This window comes from Myzus persicae, unplaced genomic scaffold (assembly GCF_001856785.1).
Source record: "Myzus persicae strain clone G006 unplaced genomic scaffold, MPER_G0061.0, whole genome shotgun sequence".
In the NCBI taxonomy this organism is placed as follows: domain Eukaryota; kingdom Metazoa; phylum Arthropoda; class Insecta; order Hemiptera; family Aphididae; genus Myzus; species Myzus persicae.
The window spans coordinates 180,781-202,535 of NW_019101938.1; the positions used below are offsets into that span (position 1 = coordinate 180,781).

The following is a 21,755-nucleotide window of genomic DNA, read 5'->3' on the forward strand; positions in this document are numbered from 1 at the left end:
ATTACCTAGGTTCTCAACACATAAACTTAACAGTGAAACATTATTGTAGACCCATATGTTACTTCCTGTTAACTTGTTTCTTGTAACATCATGTTCACATAGCCAGATGAAGTATAGAATTACAAAGTTAAAGACTTTAAAATGTATTTATATCTTAAGCCATACAAAAATACTTTAATGTATAGTAATAATTATTAATTTTTTGGAAAACTTTTTTTTATTATAACCTATTCTAATTTAGTATATTGGATAATTATCCGTAGACATGAGCAGAGTTTAGTCACAAGGTCAAAGGTCACGGTTAATAAAATGTGTTCCCCAAAAATATAAATGCCCCTAAATAAATTCTCATACTATTGTCATAAAAATACTCATGACAACCACTATTATTATTACTGCTTCTTATTAAAAAAAATATAAGGGTTTTTAACATTTGTATTTATTTTTATTTAAAAAAATACAAATATAAAGACACATTTATTGAAAAATATGTAATTTCAAGATTCTTGACACAAAATTTTACTTTTTAATTTCTTTGGGTCTAGTCATATGCTCACATGTCATCTAAAAAAAGTGTCTTCCTTGATACTGTATTGCATATTATGTGCACACACCTATGTTTTTACTTCTTACTAACTAAAATTATTTAGGTTTATCTAAATATGTTTTTATTATGAGAACTTATTACTCTAATACCAGTAATTAACATACTTAATTAAATAAAAAGCAATTTTTTTTCTTTATGGTCAATGGCTGCTATTACTCTTAGTTTTTAATACAAAAAATGTCTTTGAATAGCTAAGTTATTTTAGTGTATTAAGAAATAACTATGTATTATTATCTTATCCTTTTTAAAAATTTGTATTTATTAAAACACTTAACTGATACAAGGTTTAAATTTTACTTGCTATATAGTAAATAGTAAATATAATGATTAAGTAATTAGACAGAATTCAGAATATTTACAAACATAGTTTCATTATTATTTAGGAATTCATATTTTTGAGAACTATATTTTAATTTAATATTTATTTATAAAATTAAATTAAAGTTATTAAGTAGTGTTATTCAATATTTTGTACAGTTCAAGTTTTCAGTTATTACAGTTTAAATTCATCTGTGAGTTTAATGTATAGTTATTTTATTTAATACGTTCAAGGTCGGTTACTCTTAGAGCAGTAATTTTAATTTTTTCCAATTCTGATGAAATAAATCACTTTTGCAATAGCAGTACTTTACAAAAACAATGAAATTGGGCATTACTGCTCACGCAGAACTATTTTTAATGGTATAGACGAGTCTAGAGATAAGACTGACTCATTATGTATACTCATACATTTGGGCACATAATAATATTATTCCTAACATAATGCTATGGCAGTAATAAAAAAGTGATTTTCTGAGGTACATGAATAATAAAAAAAAGTGAGGTGTCTGTGAACTCGTTATATTATTAATAGACTATTTTGATAAACACCATTATATAAATTAAATAATGGAACAAATACGGACATACTAAAATATAATTTGAATTATTTTCTAGAATAATTCCCAAAAAATGTTGTAAAAAAAATATTCAGCTAATTGTAATTCTATTTCTATTTTACTCTATAACTTAATATATTAACACTAACTACTATACATAATATGAACAAATAACACAGTCAATAAATGTAACATTAGTTAATTTGTCAACTGTAAAAATAGGTGACTGAAAAACACATAATAACTTAAACTAAGATGGTGTAGTAGTGGACATTCTTCAGATTCCGCTAATGTTCCCTCTTCATTTTGTTTCAGCTAAAATTAAAAAAAAATTAGTTTAGTAATAGAACCATGTGTGACCTATTTCTGAGTGTATAGTCCAATACGTTTGAAAAATGTTGGTGATCTACAATCGTTATTAATGATAAAATTAAATATGTTTTATATAATATATCTATTTTCAATTTTATAATACAATATATATAATAAGTATACTTATTTAGTTAATAAAACATTTTATAAATTAACTTTTATCATAGAATTTTAAATATTTATTATTAAAGACTTAGTACTATTTTACAAAGAGTCTTAAGGGCTATTACACAATAAACTATCGAAGAAGTAAAATAAACGAAATATATAATAAAATCACATATTTACTTTTTATTATTTAATTTAAAACGATTCTTCAATTTATATTAACATGCTTATGCCAATAATAAATAAGTTGAACACAGATTTGGTTTTATTTTCATTTAGAAGAGTAAATTATAATACTTGGGTAATGTTCAAAATTAATTATTTTTAAAATATTTATCATTAATATTATGGTAAATAATTTGTCTGAACTGTGTTGCATAACTAACACAAAATTGTATTACTTATTAGTTTGGGGTTGACATACATCCCGATTTGACCAGCACTATACTGGTTTTGAATATATGGTATCCTGATGACAGCCAATTGCCTCAAAATTAGTATTCAGTAATTTAGATTAACATCTTGTCTTTTACTAAGCATTTCCAGAAGAATAACAATATTGTTTTGATAAATTATATAGTAATCAATTTATGATCGAAACAATTTATTTTGAAATCATTTTCCGGGTTGGTGACAACAATTATCAACTAATCTGTTCATTGTTTTTCTTTTGCATCATAACAATTTTTGTTATTAGTAATTACTTATTACTATTCATCGATCAATAGCTTTATCAGTTATTTATTGGGATTTATAGAATAAAGTTAATTTTAACTTTTAAAGGTTTGTCGTTAATTGCTGAATGCTGACTATTGTGTGGAACCAAAAATAAGAATGTTAAAATTGGTGATTAAAGTAAAATACAATATGCCAACTCTATATCAGTTAAAATTGTAATAAACATCTAGTTCATAAAATTAATCTAATAGGATATAGAATTTTTTTAAATAGTTTAAAAAAAGATTTTGAACATTTTATACCAATAATTTTTAAATTTTTATGTTAACAATGTTTTTAATTACTTTTTATAACACTTGTGTAATTTGCTATAGGCAGTTGTTTGAATAAAATATTTTGCATTATTTCGGTGCAATTGGTTTCCAAGTTATTGAAATAGACAACAAATATATGTTGGAATAATTGGTCAACCGGTTTATCTGAAAAAAATAAAATACTTTATTAAAAATCAATCATTTGTCATAGCCAAAATCACAAATTGTACATTTTTTTCTATTATAGAAAATGAAAAATGTATTAGACAAACTTTTAAATCAAATGTAGCAATTATCAAAATAAATATACAGCCTCTGTGCTCTGTATTAAAATGTAATAGGTAACATTATTTTATTTAATCAGGTATTATAATCTAACATGATGCTAATAAAAATCCCAATAACTGTTACTTATATTTTTCTGTAACTACCAATTTGATGATGTTAAAATCTAACTTTAAAAGATTATACTCAATTTAAAGTGAGAAGCAAACATCTTAATGAAACAATTTTACAAATTAATTTGTCCAACTTATCAAAAAATGCAAAATTAATAATTATTACTTTATTTATATAGGTATATCAGATGAAGTCTACCTATAACTTATTACTACAATATACTATATACATTCACACAAGGCCTAAACAACATTTTTTTCTAAAATATTGTCTTACAATTTTACCATCACAAATGATGCAATTGTTCAATCAATATGAGCTTCTAATCTAAAAAGATAATATTATAAATGTAATAAGAGCATATTTGGCCATAAGTCATAATAAAACACTCACAATATGTAAAATAAATACCTTTTTCTAATGTTATGACTTATGCATGATGAGAATAGATGAGGTGTAAGGTATTAGTGTATTACAAGATAATTACAATACCATAAATATAATTAGTTATATTCATAGATCACACTAAGAGAATGAACTTAAAATGATTTCTATATTATCATTTATCATGACTATCCGTTAAGCACAGTTATCAGTAATTTTGTGAGTGATAAAAATGTTATCTCCGTGAAAGCATAAAGATTAGATTAGACCTCCGACTCCGAGTGAATAACATTATACTCATTACACAATATACATAATAAATAGACATTTTCCAACTTTCTATTTAGTAAATACTGAATACCATATAAATTATAATAATCCAAGGGCGCCGGGTGAACTGACCGACCAAGAAACCGAGATATTGCCAGTTGCTTGGGTAGTTTAAATAGTGCCCGTCGTTCAGTTCCAAGAATTTTGTAACACAAATTTTAATATTTTATGATGATAAATATTGGATGTTTGGTTGTGTGAATGTGTGATACACTGATTTTTTTATAAATAATTTAATAGAATAAATGAGAAATTATAAATGAAATGAGTTGGAATAGAATAAAATATGGTGAATATCATAAATAATCTATTCCTATTGTTTTAATAAAAAATACAATTTTTACCTTTTGAATGTTCTAAACACTTCATAATGATCAAGACGAACTCAAAAATAGACCACCGGCAGCTCATTTACTGCGCAATAACATACCAAAAACCATAGTTTTGATATGGGTGTATACCTACGTCTTACATCATACCAGTTTCATTCAGATTTAGAACTTTTATATTTTTATATGAACTATGAACATATACATTTTTAAGACTCGTTACCAACACATTTATACTTATAATTACAATCATTTTTGTTCGTTTGTCAATAAGAATTAATTGATTGATAATTTGGCTTTTAATCTATAACTGATAGTAAACAGTAAAATAAACCAATAATAATAATTATATAATAATTTGTATAATAAACTGCCAAATTTTAGGTAATAGTTGAAGGAATTGTTGTTGTTGCTCAAATTTCCACGTACAAAACGTGTTAATTAATAAATAAATAATTATTATTATGTACTATTATTTGTATTAATTAGGTACTATAGTATTATATTATTTTGTACAGAAGTATTAAAATTAAGTTACAATTTTCAATTTTGTATAACTCATTTATTAGAATTTTATAGTTTGATAAATGCATATTATATATTTTTTAGTAATACCACTCCCGTTAGATACTAAGGGTACTGAACTGTACTTTCTCACTTACTTCACATTACTGAAGAAATACAAGGCAAGTACCTAACTAGACCGATACACGTAGTCGCAACTTACTAGGTATACTTGCCATTAGTCAAGTACACCAATAATCAAATATTCAAATGAAAAATGGGCAAATAATTTGTGTAAAAAGTGTTCCAACAGGTGACGACAAGTAAATTTGTCATGTGTGTTCATTCTTATTAGGTATGTTGGTCAATGACCAATGGGCAATGGTAATTGATAGTTGTTTCTTTGACTTGTGTCACATTTACTGACAAACATCGGGTTATTATAGACAAGTATTGAAGTATAGGTATCATTCGACCGCATGGCAAGTAACCTAGCAGACAGCAGCTTAAAATATTGGCCAAGTACAAGTACTAAAGCAGTAAAATAGTAATAAGGTAATAAGATGCTATACAGGAAATTCCTAAAATAGTGATATGTTACTGTTCATTACTAGTTTGAGTTTGAAATATATTCGACAGTAGGGATTGGTTTTTTAATAGATAGTCGGTATTAAATTAAATATAAAATTTGGTAGGTCATAAAAGGGTCTGTGCCCTCCGATCAAGGTAAATTATATTGACTAAGCAATGTTGCCGTCCAAACTAAACTTACCAAATTCCAAACAGCCAGATAAATTATCGAATCCCCCCTCTCCCTCATCACAGACAACTGAGTACAATTCTTAATGGTAATGAATTCAGTTTTCAAAAATACTTGGGTCAAAAAAATAAACAACATAAATATGTAAGTAACAATGTGTAGGAAAGTATATCCTAAATGTCTTTAGCAATTGGCACCGGCAAAATAATTATTAAAAATCTGGAAACTTGCTTTGCGATATAATGAGATTTCGAGTGTACCTCGTCATTAAATATGTGACTGTAATATCAATATGACTATAGGTATCTTAAATTTGAATTCAATAATTAAATAAAGAGGAATAAACGATTCTGAGCGAAGCCTCTTTTTCTTAGATTATTTTATGAGATACTTTATTACTGAACTAATTTTTGACAAAATCATTACATATACTATATTATTATTGTATATAATATGTTATTGTTAATTACTCTAGATTATACAAATCAAGGTCGACATACCGTAAATTGGTTCATGATTTAAAAAATTATTTATAGTCCATATTTTTTGAAAATCTCATAGTAAAATTAATTAGAAAAAAAATCTTTGTACTTGGTTGTTATCACCTCTCCACCGAATCGTTTATAATTTATCACCCCTCAAAGAGGCGACTTTAAAGCCAGCAGTGCTTAATAAAAAAAATAAAATTACGATAACATTGGCGTTCATGAATCATGATCGATATTTTTCTATTCTCTGTATAGCTGGTCTACCTTATATCAAATATGTGATCTATTTATGGAAAAATGGTTAATACTTCTTAGTTCTTAAAATATTCGTAATTATTGTATTTTATTATATTTTAATCATGTTAATGTGTTGTTGACTTGTCGACTGTCGTTATATTGTAGGTAGGACAGGTGGGTATTTATGTGTAATTTATTTAAAGTGGGTACCTATTTTTAGCAATTATAAATGTCATTAACTTATTTAAAAATATGAATTTTTATGTGTTATTTCTCACAGTATTTAGTACTGAAATTTAATTTCTACGACAGAAATATACCATTATATAAAATGTGTGACTGTCTTATTTTTTTACGCGTGTAAAAGGAGATACAATTATAAACTATTTTAATTATTAAACTATGCTTCAATTAATTGTAAACAATTTATTATTATTTATTATTATCTATTTACTTTGATAATTTATTTGACATTTTTATAACGCTAAAATAATATACAAATTGCAGTACAGCAGGCAGTCAGTCAGTGGCGGGGAGATAAAGTTTAAACGCTGCGGTGGCGGGCGATAATAAACAAGTACCTACCAAAATTATAATAGGTATAAAACTATAAACTATAGACGTACTATAGTACACTAACACACTGTATATTATACGACAAACATATTGATAATATAAATCAATATTAATTATCAATAATAATAACTAATAACTAATAAGCAATGGTATTATGTAATATCAATAAGTTTCAAGTGTCTATGATTGATATAGGCAATGACTAATGAATAATGATATTTGAATTATAATTACAGAAACAAAAAAAATCACAAAAATCATTATTTTTCAGTTAAATTATTTGATTTATTTAAAATTTGAATTCCTAATGCATTTATGAAAAAATGGTGCCGATGCCTATGGATAATTTTAAATAGAATTAAGGAAAACTTATGAGGAATCATAAAACCTTGATGAACCTTTTCCGAAAAAAAATTTTGCTTCAATCTAGATTCTGGCTACGGCACTGGTGACATTATTATTGTAATATTGGTAGAATACTAGTTAATTTTATTTAATAATATGGCTAAATTATTTGTAAATATTGAACATTAGTTATTAAAGTATAAAATTCGATGATTTTTATATTAAGTGATGATATAAATATAATAATTGTTAATAATATTGTATAGGTACTAATACTAGTGTACTAAATTACTATTACCATTTACTTTATAATATAATTTATAATATTATATATATATCATTATATCAATATACATCAACATTCAACATCATATGTGAATCGTGGATGTCATACCAAGGCCCGTACAGAGTACGGACAACCTGGCAGATCAGTAGGTATCACGATGCGTTCGTGGCTTATGGAATTTACGTCTACATTCAAATTTTGGAGAAATATTGACCAACATAAAAAAACGATGGTCTCCTGCAGTACTAAATAATTAAAAAATATTTAGTATTTTTTGTGAAGACTGAAGAGTTACATCTAAAGAAATACGTAAACATAATTGATAATGTATAAAATATATATCTACTTACGTAGCTACGTTACACAGTTACACGGGTATTCATAACAATAATAATATAACAATAATAATAAATAATAATAATGTATAAAATAGACATAATAATATAAATATATAATATAATATGAACATAATATTTAGTGTTCTAAAAATACCGCGCATTTCCGTAAATTAACTCATTCCGCCATGGGACCCGTCCCCGTGTACCCGCTATACCATCAACTGTTTCTATTTTGGGTATATTATAATTCTTATGTGTAAAGTGTAAATATTAAATTGTAATGCCCGTTTAGGTTGTATTATTAACTCTGAGTTTTGTCACCAACAGTATAATATTTAGTCATAAGGTTTTATTCACTTCAGTACTCCGCTTGTATTTCGCATACGACCATCGGAGATCGGACTATAATAACTACCTAGTACCTACTACCTATACATTTTATTGCAAGACGTGCACGAGTGTACTGCGACGTCCAAGGCAGCTCTAATAGGTATTGTAAGTAGACATTATATTATTAATTTCTATTATTTTTAAATAGTTTATGTTTAAGTCGGTTACAAAGTAAATAACATAATTAATTATTATTCTCATTATTATTATTATTAATTTTAGAATATACTTGTAAGAGCGTAAATAATTTATTAAGATGCAGGGTGACGAGTGACACCAATAAATGAACACTTATAATAGTTGTGTAATTTTTAATAAAATTGTTACTTTTTTCTAAGTATTTTAAATATTTTTCCCCCAAAGTACCAACACTAGATTCACTTTCCTATACAAAATATGCCTGAGTAGAAAATTGAAGCATTTTTACTACCCCAAAAATGATGACGGAAAAAAACACATCATTGTAAAATCAATACATTCATCGCTCCTCTTAAAATCTAAAAAAAGATCGTGCCCTCCCCAGTCTTCTTCAATGCCTATATGAGACTCAGTAGGTTAAAAAAAATAGATAGGTACTTAGTAGGTACATTTTTCAGTACTGACACGGCAAAAAAAATGGTATATGGTACCTAAGTCATTACACGGTAAAAAAAGTACATATCTTATCAATTAACTGTTATTATCGAATTATGATAGTATGAATTAGTTGTTTGTATATTTTATTATTTATAAATAGATAATATATATTATTAAATTGCCTATTTAAATTGTTTTTTAAATCAATTTAAATTATTTTTTATAATTTAATATTTACATATTTATTACATTTTATTATGTAATATGTAATCAAACTGATGCACCCTCCTCGCGGCGCCCATGGCACACCCCATTTTTATATTCGTGTAAGAATTTAATATTTAGGTACCTACTGCCTACACATTTGTAGGAAATAACCAATGCAACTTTTTTACCGGCTACTCTCGTATGGGAACTTATTATTCCCCATCTGACCATGGTTAATAGTTGAACACATTATTATTTTATCTACTGCATTTAGTTTTATATTTTTAAACTTATACTATCCACCAATCATGTTTAAAAAAATATGGAAATAGAATTGTAACTCTGGAAAAATCTAAAAATATGCAGTAATTCAAGTACGAAGTACCTAAATTATTATTAAAATATAAAATTAGCTGTTAATTTTTTTTCTAAATTCAGCTTGTTAGTTGATAAAGACAAAATATGAAAGCTCCATTTGATTTAGTTATAATTTATACATTTTAATCACATTAAAGTCTCACTTATCCGGACAATCTATATTTCGTACTTTAGTACTCGTGTATAACATTCGGTATTATCCATAATTAAGATATCATAGTAATAATAACAATAATAACGTGTAATGTAAAATTGTGTATTAATACATTTTGAATTTGTATAAATACATAAGGTGTTTTTTGTTTATATTTATTAGTAAGTTAAAAAAACGTTATTCTCTTTAATCCGGATCTTCGATAATTCGGATAGTCTGGTCCCTTCCAGCCCGGATTAACAAGACTACTGTATATATATTTTCAAAAATGAACCACACATCAATTGTGTAGGTAAGTTTTTAATATATTTTTTAATGGCTTTCTTTCGATCATATTTGTTTATATTAAATAATATACGTACTATAACGAGTATAACGAGTTTTAGTTTTACAAAATGTTCAATTTTCAACGAAAATCATTGCATGTTGTATGACTTGTATGTGTATATATGTTAAATACTATTGTGATATTACTACTCATATTATCTTATATTACACCATAATAAAATGTATAAATTAGGCAATAGAGTTGTATATATTTGAAAAAAAATTATAAAAATTATTATCTTCTACAATCTCAACATTATTAATGACTAATGAGATATTGGATGCTACTATGCTAGTAAGCAACCACGAAGAACAACAATATCTTAATTTTTCATTTACAATTAAGAACTAATAGGTAATAAGTAATAACTATAATAACTACAGTATAAATGTATAAGATACACTATTATTGGCTTAATATCCTAACCAATGACATGATTAAAATGTTACCATCATCCATAATTGTTTTTTTTAAACTACAAATTGTTGATATTGTATATTAATATTACATTACATTACCACCCATTAGTAATATTTTACATTATTATTTATTATTACCTACATTTGTATATTACCGAATAATATTATTATTGAACAATTAGCAAACAAACAAAAGATAACATTACATTATTTACGTCGAGATAAAATACCAATTTTATATTTTTTATACGATACTAGTGATATACTATGATGCCACTGACTAAGGTTTAGCAGCAGTGTAGGACTATGAATTTAGTCGTTCAGTAGTTCATTAATATACAATAAACAGAGGTAGCCGGTAATAAATACATTTTTGTTTTGCTATCAAAATTATGTCTTGAGCCCCGCTCTTCTTTGTTTGCTGAAACCTTTTGGGCTCAAGTCCTATGCTTTTGAGGACTCTATTTAGGTTTATCGTTTATGTCCGCTATAAAGTATAAAGCATTATTAGTTACTACTATTATAGTACTACAAATGTCAACTGCCGGTTAAGTAGTTGGTGTACTGTAGTCTGTTATATATGATATGTCACAGTCGGTAAAATCATTCTGAAATATTGTCTACCAAAATAATAAGTAAAAAGTGTCCAATATTTTCTATATCATTGACAAGAACTCTATGTAAATAATATTATTATATTGGCATATTTATATACATCATATTATAATACGCGTGAGTACGTTAATACAGGTTAGGTAGTACAATAAGGATATGCGTCTCTATCACATTTTTTTTCACGAAAAACGACACGACGTGGCATTATAATATGAGTAATACGCGACGTTGTTCGTCTGTAAATCGACCTCTGTAACAATAATCGTACACCGTAGGCATGGCGTTTTACCGTCATCCACCGGTACAAATAATAATAAATAATAATATAATGCTACGCAGTTGCAGTGCAGTAACACCGACTACGCTGCCGAACGCACTTGGACGGACGTTAGCAATCGCTATGCGTCTCGCACACCACTCGTCATAATAAATCGTTATATCGTCAACGTAACCGTGTTATATAGCTTGTGTGCATGTGTATATAGGTATATAGGTATATATATATATATATATATAATATAATATACGTGTATGAGGATATCGTGGCGGCGGCGCATGGCGTAACGTCGCATTGGAAAATCGGACACGAGCCGAAAAAGTAATATTATTTTTATTACGTTTATGGTCGCGTTGACGACACGATAATATTTTACGATCATCGTTAACAAAAAAAATTATCGCTATTTAATAATATTATTATTTATTATACATCGACAACGCGTACCGTGCGCACAAGTTTTGCAAATCGTCGAAATTCCTATTTCGTTTGGAATTCCCGAATTCGATCCATCGGGAGTCGTGGAACGGACGGTATCTATAATTAACCGGCGCCCACTATTATACGACGATTAATTTCAAATCACATATCAATTATTCACGATCCTAATTATAAGACATCGTAGTTAATGCATGCGAAGTTTTCGATAAAAATACCGATCGCGATTTTTGCTGACAGAAAATCGTCGTCATGATAAATAATAATATTAAAATATCTCAGTCACTAACGTTACTAACATTAACTGCCATAGAACCGACGAGTGCGCATACCGATATGATAATATTATTATTGTTGTAATAATATTACGCGTATAATAATATTACACAGTGGGTTTGGCCGTTTGAGCAGCACGTAATATTATTGTGTGGAACTCGAACGCTGTAAGCTGAGTGAAAAAAATAAATATATATAATATATAACACCGACGACGGGCGGACGGGAAGTGAAAGAAGAGAAAAAAAACTAGAAACCAACTCATGGAAAGGTTTAACGTATGTACGTATATATATTTTTTTTTTGTTCAACGCGATTTCGTATTTTCGTTCCGCCGCGGCATGTTATATGGATTGTGTCGCCCGTCCGTGTGCGTTTCGGTGCGTGCGCGCGTCGCGTGTTGTGCACGATGCGCGCGCGCCCGTCGACCGGCGGTTGCGCCAGCAACGGCAGCGGCCAACAATCCGGAGTCCGGACGGCCAAGCCGGCTGCGGCGGCCCGCACGCAGCACTTTCCACCGCTCTCGTCCCCGTCACCACCGACCACCTCGCCATCATTGTACACAGTACACACTACACAGTACACACTACACACGCGCGCGCACGCATTCACGCACGCACAAACACACGCACGATTGCACGCACGCACGCACGCACGCCGCACTGTCGCTCGCGTGCGCCGTCGGCCGCCCACCCGCCGGTCTATCGGCGACGCGTCCACAACGGTCGTCGGCGTTGTTTTGGTATTACCTTATTACACCACCCCAACCCCTTCCCCGCGGACGGATATCACCGCAGCGGCGCAGCCCGTTCGTCAGCACACCGCTGCCGCTGCTCCCCATCGTTGTCGTAGTAGTCGCCGCCGCCGCCGTGTGTATTTGTTATTATTATTATTATTATTACTATTACTATTATTATTACCATCGAGTATCGAGTGCGCGTCGTCGTGTACTTACATTCAGTTGTCTCGACTGCCGCAGCTATTATTACTATGTACTATTATTATTATTATTTTTAGACCAATTATTATTATTATCGCGTTATCGGTGTATACTTTCGTTGTGTTTTTCGGCGTTCATTTTCGATATCGCTCAGTCGTGGTGCCGTGTTTGACATCCAATCATCAGTTTCAGCACTATATAGAACACTTAGCACGGCTACGTTCGTCGCCCACCGTCCGCCGACACGAAAACCGAGGACGCGTTTCCGTCGACCACGAACCGTGTCCGTCCCTATTCCGCTCGCGTCCGTGTACGAAAATCCATAGGTGCTAGGCACAACCGTCGCCATACCGTACAACGTACAGTCGTCGCCCGCAGCCCATTGTTCCGGATCGGCGACGACGCGGTGTTTATAGGCGTCGAAACCGAGCAAATACCTCAGCTGCGCACCGTTCCGAGAATCTACAACGTTTGGTGCCGTCGTCTTTGTGCCTATCGATTATGGCGGCAGCTGCCGTCGCCGCCACCGCCACCGCCGCCATCTCTGCCGCTGCGGCCTTAACCCGACGGACCGTCGTCGCCGTCGTCCGTCGTCACCGCTGCCGCCACGACGTCCCCACGCTTACATTAGTGACTCAACGTTTACGCCACCAATAGGTGACACGAAGATAGAGAGTTTTAGTCTATCGATTTAACTGTCCGAACGACCGGTGACTGTACCATCAAACCTACCGCGTTTTCCGACATCTTCGGGCCACCGTCCATCGGTAACTTACCCGTAAGTCCAACTCGTGTTCCTCCCATAACTGACGCTCCACCTGCTATAGGTACCCTAGCTGATGAATCTCTCCAAGCTAGTAAATCTGGTATTTTGCCGCTTTCATATTATAAACGCGTTTTTCGCTACAGGTCTTAGCCCTAACCCAACTTTTTGATTTTCGAGCTTTTACACTGCCCTTAGTAGTTATTGACATATTCTATATTAGGTACAACAGACATTGCTATATCTGTATTTAAAGCTTTAAGGTTTCTGTTAGATGTCTTATCTTATACACTTCTGTTAAATTATGTTTCTAGGAGATACCTTCATGTTTAACGAAAATTGTGACATCAATCATATCAAATGCCATATGAGCCACTTGTTTTGTTACATAGACTTGCGCCTGAAGACGTAAATCACTTGATACGACAAAATCCTCCTCCGCCTGTGATAATCAATCAACCACAGTAAGTAATTAATTACAACGTTCCATTATTATTCAAAAAACACTTATTTTATTTAGTATGGGACATTTTTTTTCTATTAGAAATGCCCACACATTTCAAAACAATGAAGGGAAGAACACCCAATCACTGGGCAAGGACGGTGTCGTGAACAATAGTAATTTACCTTTAGAAAATAAACAGAAATTGACTTGTGCTCGTTCATCACCTAAATTACGAGTTCTAAAATCTAGTTCAAACGGCGTAAATCATGATAAACAAGAACAAAAAAAATTTTCCAAGGAACAAAAAGTCACAAACACTCGGATAGGAGAATTATCGTTTGCCGAAAAATCTAAAATATTAACAACTGGTAGTATTTTTAAAAAAGAATTAGTCGTAGTTATTGATAATTGCTTCAATGAGGTGATTAGAGAAATGGTAAATAGTACAGCTCAACACCCAAAAACGCGAAATCCTACTAATTCAACAGTATCCACCAACAGCAATACTAGTAGTAGTAATTCTGTAGCTTCGACTCGAGACTCAGCAGCTGGTAAAGAACACATCATAGATGACACTATTATGATAACAACTACAAAATCTCCACTATCTACAGTAACTCCTGCCATAGAGGTAAATAATAATGTTTTTATTTGTAAGAAGTTAATTATTATTGAAATCAGTTTAACTACCTAGTCTTTTCTACGAGAGAATATTCAGTGTTGTGCATCTCCCACCAACTAATCAACATAAACTATTCCTTGTTAGTATACTCGCATGGTTCTCAATGCACCAATCACATCATTTGTGATGCACGAAAACAGATTATACTCTCATGGAATAGACGTGGGTCTATTGAGCTAATTAAAAATGGTTTTTAAGCTTATTTTATTAAAGACTAATTTAAATTAAACAACAATTTATAATTAATTACACCAGATGTTAATGGTGACATTTTTTTCTTGTAACCTGAACATTAAATATTTGAACATAATTTGCATTTGTTCACACAAATTTGATAAAATGGACATTAAATGTGTTATCATAATAGACATGGAGACCCACCGTATTTGGCTTTATAAGCTATAAGTAGAAATGTAATAAACACTAATGCTCCATCGATCTTGTAATTTGTATATCTATATCATATTTATAAGCAAACCAAACATTATTAGACTACCAATAGAGTTAAGCCAAACAAAAATTTAAGTTTTGAACTCCAGATTTTAAATTCATTAACATTTCATTTAACTACATTAATTACATAGGTATTAAAACATTTTTATTTTAAACTGTATTGGTATTTAATTATATATTAAATAATAATAGTTTTAGTTTTACCTAGAGTCACACCTTTATTAATTGATGTTTTAAAAGCAAATAAAGCAATTCTAACCTTATAGTTTTAAGTTTTACTCATAAATACTAGCCAAAAGATATAATCATTAGCATTTTGTCGTGGTAAATATTTTGGTTTATTATTATTATTTTGTACATACTAAGCCAAGCAGGTATGATATTTATATGATGTACAACTGTGTCATGGGCGCAATTTAAGATAGTATGGTTGCCCAACGACCTCTGATAAGATCGTTTTATAGTGGTAAACAAATTAAATAACCAGAGCAGCTTGAATATTCACCACTAAACCTTGCGATATTATGATGTGTAATGATATAGAAGCAGAATTTAAAGCCCGGTATTTGAGCTTATAGTCACTATTACATGCAAGTGCTAGTGGTGAATTTTCCAGCTGTTTTTAATAGTGATCTCAGAAGACAATTTATCGTGATTTATTGGGCAACCATACTATCTTAAATTGCACTTCTGTGGAGTTATCATAGCTTTACCTATATTGCATTTACTAACCAATCAAAAGCGGAGCGATTCGTGTGTCGACTTCCATCAAATATATTAAAAATGGCTTCATACCATGTTACTTAATCATGACTTTTTGAACATTTGAATTATTAAAACAGTATTATTTCATCTGTTTGGCAATAATGAAAATGATCAAAGACATGTTGAATGTTTTTAAGTAAATATTATGGATTATTTACTTACTATTCACCAACAAAGATAAAAACAAACAATTGTCACTTAATATAATATAAAGAATGTTTTGGTTATAGTTCTTAAGCCTTAACTTCTAAATTAGTTAATAAAGTAAAATAATTTTGCTTTCTGACGACCTAACATATTTTTTTTTTAGCTTGAAAATAAAATATTTTATTTTTGTTTAAACATTTCTTGTTTTATTAAAAGCTTGTATACATCCTATGTTTTCATAAAATATTAACTTACATATTAAACATAACATTTTATTATTCACAAATATGTTAAGTAAAATGTAAAATTAGAGTTTGGGTTCTGGCTTGTCTTTGCTTACCTTGGGTTTTATTTACTAATTAGTCATGGATAATTTCTTGTCTTTTGATTCGAAAGATAGAAAAAACATGTATTTTTAAAGAACAAAAATGGAGTTGTGTTTGCTTCTACAACTGTTTTCCTTCTTAAGTTACACTTCTAAAAATTATAACTAAAGAAAATATATTAGGTATTAAGTATTTTTCTTTTAAAGAAATGGAAGGTTTAAATTGCAGCATATAAATGGTATCTTTGTTACAATATTGTATAACTACTGAATTGAATGTCTGGTATTATTGTTTGATCATTTGTATATCAAAATATCACTTACATTATATAAAGTTATTTTAATGTTAATAAATTAGAAAAAAGTATTAGGATAATCTTATAAAAGATCAAAAACAATTTTTATTCAATTTTTGGTTCTTATCCCATGTAAACATGATTGCTATTCATCATAACAATAATATGTGTACAAATATAACAGTTCAATTTATACTTAGGATTAATAATTTTGTTTTTACTCTTTACTCAGGTGATTGACAAAAAAACAAAAGATATTTCATCAAATGGACAGCAGCACATTACTGCAGACGAACATGATAAGCAAACCAATTATGACAAGGTTCAGTATGATTCTTCAGGCCTCAGTTTGCGTACAAGGACTATATCATCAACAACAGTACCTACACCATTGCACCATTCAACAGTTCCTGGATCGAATTCTGTACAACCTAATTGTTCTACTTCATCAGTTACTACTCCTACTCCTAGACCTCGTGGTCGGCCTCCAAGACGAAAAAATCTGAAGCATATTGCCAATAGGAAAGCACTACAACAAGCCGCTAAACTATCTGAAGAGAGCAAAGTCTGTGATTTAACCACATCAATTACTGAAGTAGAATCAGCAGCAATTAGTTTGGAACGTTTGCAGCAACAACAAAAGTCATTGAATGAATGTAATAATATTGAAATTTATGATGATGAGCTAGAAAATAGTGAAAAGGATTCCATATATATTAATCCTGCTACAGATAAACGTTCAGTACGATCCCCAGAATTTGATGGGGATGAAGATTGTATTATTGTAGATATTGTTTGTAAAAATAATAGTAATAATCGTAAAAGGAAACAATCTGATATCGAAGAAGCTGTTGCTGAAAAACGTTTATTGATATCTAATGATCCTAAAGATTTAATAGTTGAAAAAATAAATGTAATTGACAAGTCTTCATTGCCAAACAAATCAAACTCTGATTCAGTCGAGTATGGTTTCTTAGCTGGTTGTAACATTTTTGAACCATACAGACAATGTACTGATTGGAAGTCCTCTTCCAACTGTTCTTCAGCTTTATACGGTCGCACATATTGGCCAACAAGTTGGGAATATTCTGCAGCATCACTCACAGGTCATGTTCAAAAAAAAATATCTAAAGAAGCGTTACGTAAAATAAGATTGATTGGCGGGGGAGGAGCCACCAGTAAAACTGTTTGTAGCTCTAACTCAACGTCATTGAAAACTAAGTGTACACTAAAAAAGTATCAAACTTCAGTTCTGCAAAGACGTGGCAGTGCTTGCAAATCAACAGCAATAGCTCCTGTTGAAGTGTCTGGTGGTGCAAGACATCATCCTTCGACATCTACAAATATTGTAAAACGACAAAAAGGTCGGCCTCCTGGTAGAAAAAACAAGCTATTACAAGCTGTTATAAAATCAAATAGTCCTCGGAAGTCACCACGACAACATGCATCTACATTAGCAGCAATCATGTCGAACAAAGTTGGAAATCCAGATAAAGTTGAAAATCAACAATCTGATGAACTAGAGGCAGATCTAGAAACCGATAAAAATTCTTTAGACATGGATGTTCCGTGTTTATTGAAGATGTCCATGCCAAAGTATGAACCTATGCCAGGATTCCGTCATCACAGACATCGCCGGCAAATGGAAAACAAACGTATCATTAAACGTCGTCGTCGACGTCGTTCAACTACTCCACCTCCCCCAAAATTGTGTGCTCAACAACCAGCTCCACAGCGAATTTCTATAAATACTGCTATAGACCAAGAAAGAGTTAAATTGCGTACAAAACATGTGGATGTAGTAAGGAGACGAGCACGAGATGAGAGATTACGTACAGCATTCGTGTGTCAACAATTGCTTAAAGTACAAGAAATAGCTGAACAAAACCGTTGTAACATAACCCAAGAGTTTAAACAAACTCTTGATTCAAATAAAGAAGACTACCAGTTCTCAAATAATGCTATAATATTACCAGTTGAAAGTGATCAAGATCAAATTTGGTCTCAAATTACTGATAGTAATCGGGAACCTGATAATATGTGCTTACAAATAATGTATGAACAAACTGCAGATAAGAGGTTTTTATGTACCAATTTAACAGATGAAACTCTGCAAATGTATTATCAACAACGTGAGTTAGCTTTAACTGAACGTTTAACCAATAATTATGGTGAAACCTTGTCTTCCGATTTAGGTACAGACATGATATCTAATAAACGAAAGAAAAAACGACCAAATATGACTGGTTGGCCTAAAGAAAAACGTCGAAAAATTATAACTACAACATCATCTATGAACACAGCTGTAGAAGATACAAATGGTGATAGTGATACTGAGATAGATGATATTACCAAACGCCGAAGAGCAGCAGCAGCAGAACAACAGAGGCTCAGACGTCAACGTATAAAATTAGAGCAGCAGCAACTTCTCAAAGAAAAATCCAAAGTTAAGATAAGAGCTGCCTCCCCTAAGCGGAGAGGTCGAGGACCGGGGCGTCCAAGGCGCCCTGGTCGTCCAGGTCGTCCAGGTCGTCCAGGTCGACGTCCTGGCCCTAATAAGAAAAATAAAACTGCAACATACCGTCGTAACAATAGTGTAAGTAGTGATGGTACAACAGCAAGTAGTAGCAATACCAGTAGTACTACCACTAAAGTGAAAAAAGTAAGAAAAACAAGAAAGCAACGTACACCTGCACAAAATAAAACCTCTTCACCAATAGTGCCGGCATCGCCTGTTACACCAAATACAATTGTAAAACGAAGATGTGGAAGGCCTGTGGGAAGTGTTGGTAGACGGCAACGATTAAAATTACAGATGTTACAACAGAATTGTCAAAACCAAACTCCATCATCCTCTGAACAACAAAAAGAGAATGTAGTTCAGCCACAATCCAGTACAGGTAAATTGAAATGTGTTATATCAACACGTAATAATCGTATGAAATTACTGTCAACATCTGGTAGATCCCCTGCAGCATTGAATCAAAAAAAAACAATGACTGCAAGCAAAACTAAGAAGTCGTCTGCTGCGTATAATTTAACGTCTTCATGTTTAACAACACTACCATCATCACAGGTGACAGTGGTGGGTAAAATTACTAGAACAACAGCTAAAAGAAGGAGACTCCAACAGCATCAACAAACAGCTGCAGCTACAGTTACATGGGATGTTGGGAGACCTAAAAGATATCATTCAACCAACCATAGTAGGAATTCTAGTAGTGTGGTTGTTGAAGAAGATTGTTGTTTTGTGGGATCACAACCATTTGAACAACATTGTCCAGGTGGTGGAGGTGGCTTAAATCATAATACTGTGCTTGAAAATCATCAAGATCACCAAAAAGAAAACACAGTACACAGTGGTTTATAGTAGATACTACAGCAATTGTTCATTATTATTATTTATATTTTTTATTAATTATTACAATTATTTTTTTCTTACCAAATGTTTGTATAAATTAGAATTATTATTATTTTAGATAAAACTGTAAACAAAAACATGTATTCTCTTAATACATAAAATATAATTTCTAGCCAAATTTTTACCCAAATAAATTTTATACTTCTGTATAAATAACTAACAAATAAACTAGTCGAATATTAATTATTATTTTTATCTTCCATTGTTTATTTTTTTAGGTAACTCATCAAACACTACCCTTTTCCCGCATTATTATTACAAAGAATTGGTGTAAAAAATTGTTAAATAATCTAAAAAAGACTGTTTCGGTTCCTATATGTAAGAAATTATTAATATTTTTTTTTTGGCTTTTTTTAATAATTTTTCATTTCTTAGTGTAATCATTCCTGTAACAACTCTTAATTTTTAAATTAAATTAAAATTGTTCAAAAATAATACATTAGTATGAAGTTATGCTGTATTAAGTTGTAAGGAGAAGGTTTTATTTAATTTATATTTTTATAATTTGTACTTATCTTTAATGTTTATTGGTTATATGTTAATGAATTTATTTATTATAATTTTTTTTATACGTTTATATTATGGCAATGTTAATAAAAATGGTGCCATGATACTTCTCTTCCCATTAATAATGTAGAGAATTAATCAAAAACAAATTTAACGATAAATAACTATATGTAATAGTATTATATATTATAATGTATTGTGTTTTTGGCCCTATAAGATGGGGAATAAAACGAATTTTAAATTATTTTATATAGGGTGAATAAAATGAAAATATTATTTTATTTGAGTGACTTTTTGTAAATAAAAACAAAATTAAACACTACCTATAATTAACTCTCTTATACAAAGGATTTTTTTTTTGTGTGTATATCTTATTCAATTGTTTTATATATTATAAATAGTACAGTAATGCCGGGTGCACACAGGACAATAAAATAAAACATCAACTCAATTTTTATCAACACAGATTGGGATTATCTAAATTGTTTTTAAAAATAGAAAAACAAAAACCAGACTGTGTGGACCCAACATAAGACTGTTAGTCAGACATCTTCAGTAATTTGACATTTTCTTTTCTCTACATTTTACTGATGTACAAAAAGTAACATTTGTGAATTGAACCGTATTAATACAAAATACCCAGTTTGGTTTAGTAAAATTATGTTATAATATTATATGCAATGAGAAAACTTTAAAATTATTTATTAATTGTAAATGAAATATACAAGCATATATTTTTGCATTTATGATAATTAGTTCCTTTTTTTTATAGGCAAATTCTCTTATCCAACCATCCCAGATCTTATAATAAAAAGTTGGTCTACCGAGGTCTGTATTGTAATAATTTCAATTTCATTTTTATTATAAAGGAAATAATGCAATGGCTTTTGATAACTCATTAAGAGAGGTAGAGAAAGTTAGAGAATAAGAATAAGGGTGGTGAACATGTATCCAACTGTTCAAACCCTGGTTCATCATCCATGTTTTCAATATTTCATAAAGGACATATGGATAAAGACT

At 30.4% G+C, this 21,755-nt stretch overlaps 1 protein-coding gene across 5 annotated transcripts; it reads left to right on the forward strand.

Moving 5' to 3' along the window:
- The first annotated feature begins 11,356 nt into the window (after nt 1-11,356).
- On the forward strand, nt 11,357-20,253 carry LOC111030809. 5 transcript variants are annotated; one of them, XM_022310497.1, is made up of 4 exons: nt 11,357-11,598; nt 14,009-14,158; nt 14,215-14,770; nt 17,040-20,253. In XM_022310497.1, the coding sequence occupies exons 2-4, from the start codon at nt 14,055-14,057 to the stop codon at nt 20,175-20,177; spliced, it is 3,798 nt and encodes a 1,265-aa protein (XP_022166189.1). In that variant the 5' UTR covers nt 11,357-11,598; nt 14,009-14,054; the 3' UTR covers nt 20,178-20,253. The 5 variants fall into 5 exon arrangements, with proteins under 5 accessions (XP_022166189.1, XP_022166187.1, XP_022166188.1 ...); XM_022310495.1 differs by lacking the exon at nt 11,357-11,598 and adding an exon at nt 11,662-12,273; XM_022310496.1 differs by lacking the exon at nt 11,357-11,598 and adding an exon at nt 11,662-12,269.
- Nucleotides 20,254-21,755: the final 1,502 nt, after the last annotated feature.